General features: G+C 45.2%; 1 protein-coding gene across 1 annotated transcript in view; it reads left to right on the top strand.

Annotated features, from left to right (window-relative positions):
• Nucleotides 1-531, top strand: part of LOC121274233 (twinfilin-2-B-like) — a 20463-nt gene extending 19932 nt beyond the window's left edge. The window contains exon 6 of the mRNA XM_041181430.1: nucleotides 289-531. Coding sequence (XP_041037364.1) covers nucleotides 289-531 — 243 coding nt within the window. The remainder of the gene's footprint in view (nucleotides 1-288) is intronic.
• Nucleotides 532-1142: the final 611 nt, after the last annotated feature.

Raw genomic sequence — 1142 nt, 5'->3', positions numbered from 1 at the left:
AAGAGAGAGAGAGGGGGAAGGGAAAGAGAGGGAGGGAGAAAAAAAAGAAACACTGTTAGAAAAATATGTGATGGAATCTGAGATTTCAAAGCCTCTGACCAAAACTGCAAACCACTAAAGGAAACTGAGATTGGAAACCAAAACTTCTGAGGATATTGAAACTGATTGAAACATATAAAAGTACACAGAGAACCAGCTGAGCTAATTAGATGACAATGAGTCCAGTGGTGCAGTACAGGCAGGGCGAACAAAACAGAGACTCAATCCAAAATCTGAGAATAAGCAAAGATACAGTTGCCACCGCTGTCTCTGTTCGAAGACAACGTCAGTGAAGGTAACATCTACGCCATTCAGACTGTCGTAATAACTGAGGAGGCTCTGCAGACTTGCACCATTTATGGTGAAGGGGTTGGTTGTGCCTTCAACTGGAGATCAGAAGATAGCCCTGGAAGGGGAACTGAATTTCCTTGTGAAGGAGACAGAGTTTTGACAGGCTTCGTGACAGCGATTGATGATGTAGGGGCTGAGTGAGCGCTGTGCAAATTTGTTAGATCTGCTCTCATGGTATCCACCATTTGTTGTGTAGTTTATAGTTTACAACCAATGGCAAGTTGTCTCTTAATTCATGTTTAATGCATGTTCATTCTGGATTTTAGATGAGAGTGGGGTATCCAAAATGGTATTTCATGATTGCTTTTCTTGACTCTTGCATAGTCAAAATTCTTCTGTTTAAACCATCGGATCTTGTGGCTTCCTTCTTTCAGTAAATAACTAGGATCACAGAATTGTTATTGTACAGAAGGATGCCAGGTGGCCAATTGTGTCTGCACCGGCTCTCCGAGTGAGCAACTCACCCAGTGCCACTCCCCTCCCTTCTCCCCGTAACCCTGCACATCGTTCCCTTCCGGATAACGATCCAATTCCCCTTTTGAAAGCCTCGATTGACCCTGCCTCCCCCACGCTCTCAGGCAGCACATTCCAGATCCTAACCACTCGCTGGGTGAAAAAGTTTCTCCTCAGGTCTCCGTCACTTCTTTTACCAATCGCCTTAAATCCGTGTCCCTCTGGTTCTCGATCCTTCCGCCAATGGGGACAGTTTCTCCCTGTCCACTCTGTCAAAGACCCCTCATCATTTTGAGCAC

This window comes from Carcharodon carcharias, assembly GCF_017639515.1.
Source record: "Carcharodon carcharias isolate sCarCar2 chromosome 35 unlocalized genomic scaffold, sCarCar2.pri SUPER_35_unloc_4, whole genome shotgun sequence".
Lineage (NCBI taxonomy): Eukaryota > Metazoa > Chordata > Chondrichthyes > Lamniformes > Lamnidae > Carcharodon > Carcharodon carcharias.
The sequence above is the reverse complement of the archived record's forward strand: the minus strand, read 5'-3'. Positions and strand labels throughout refer to the sequence as shown.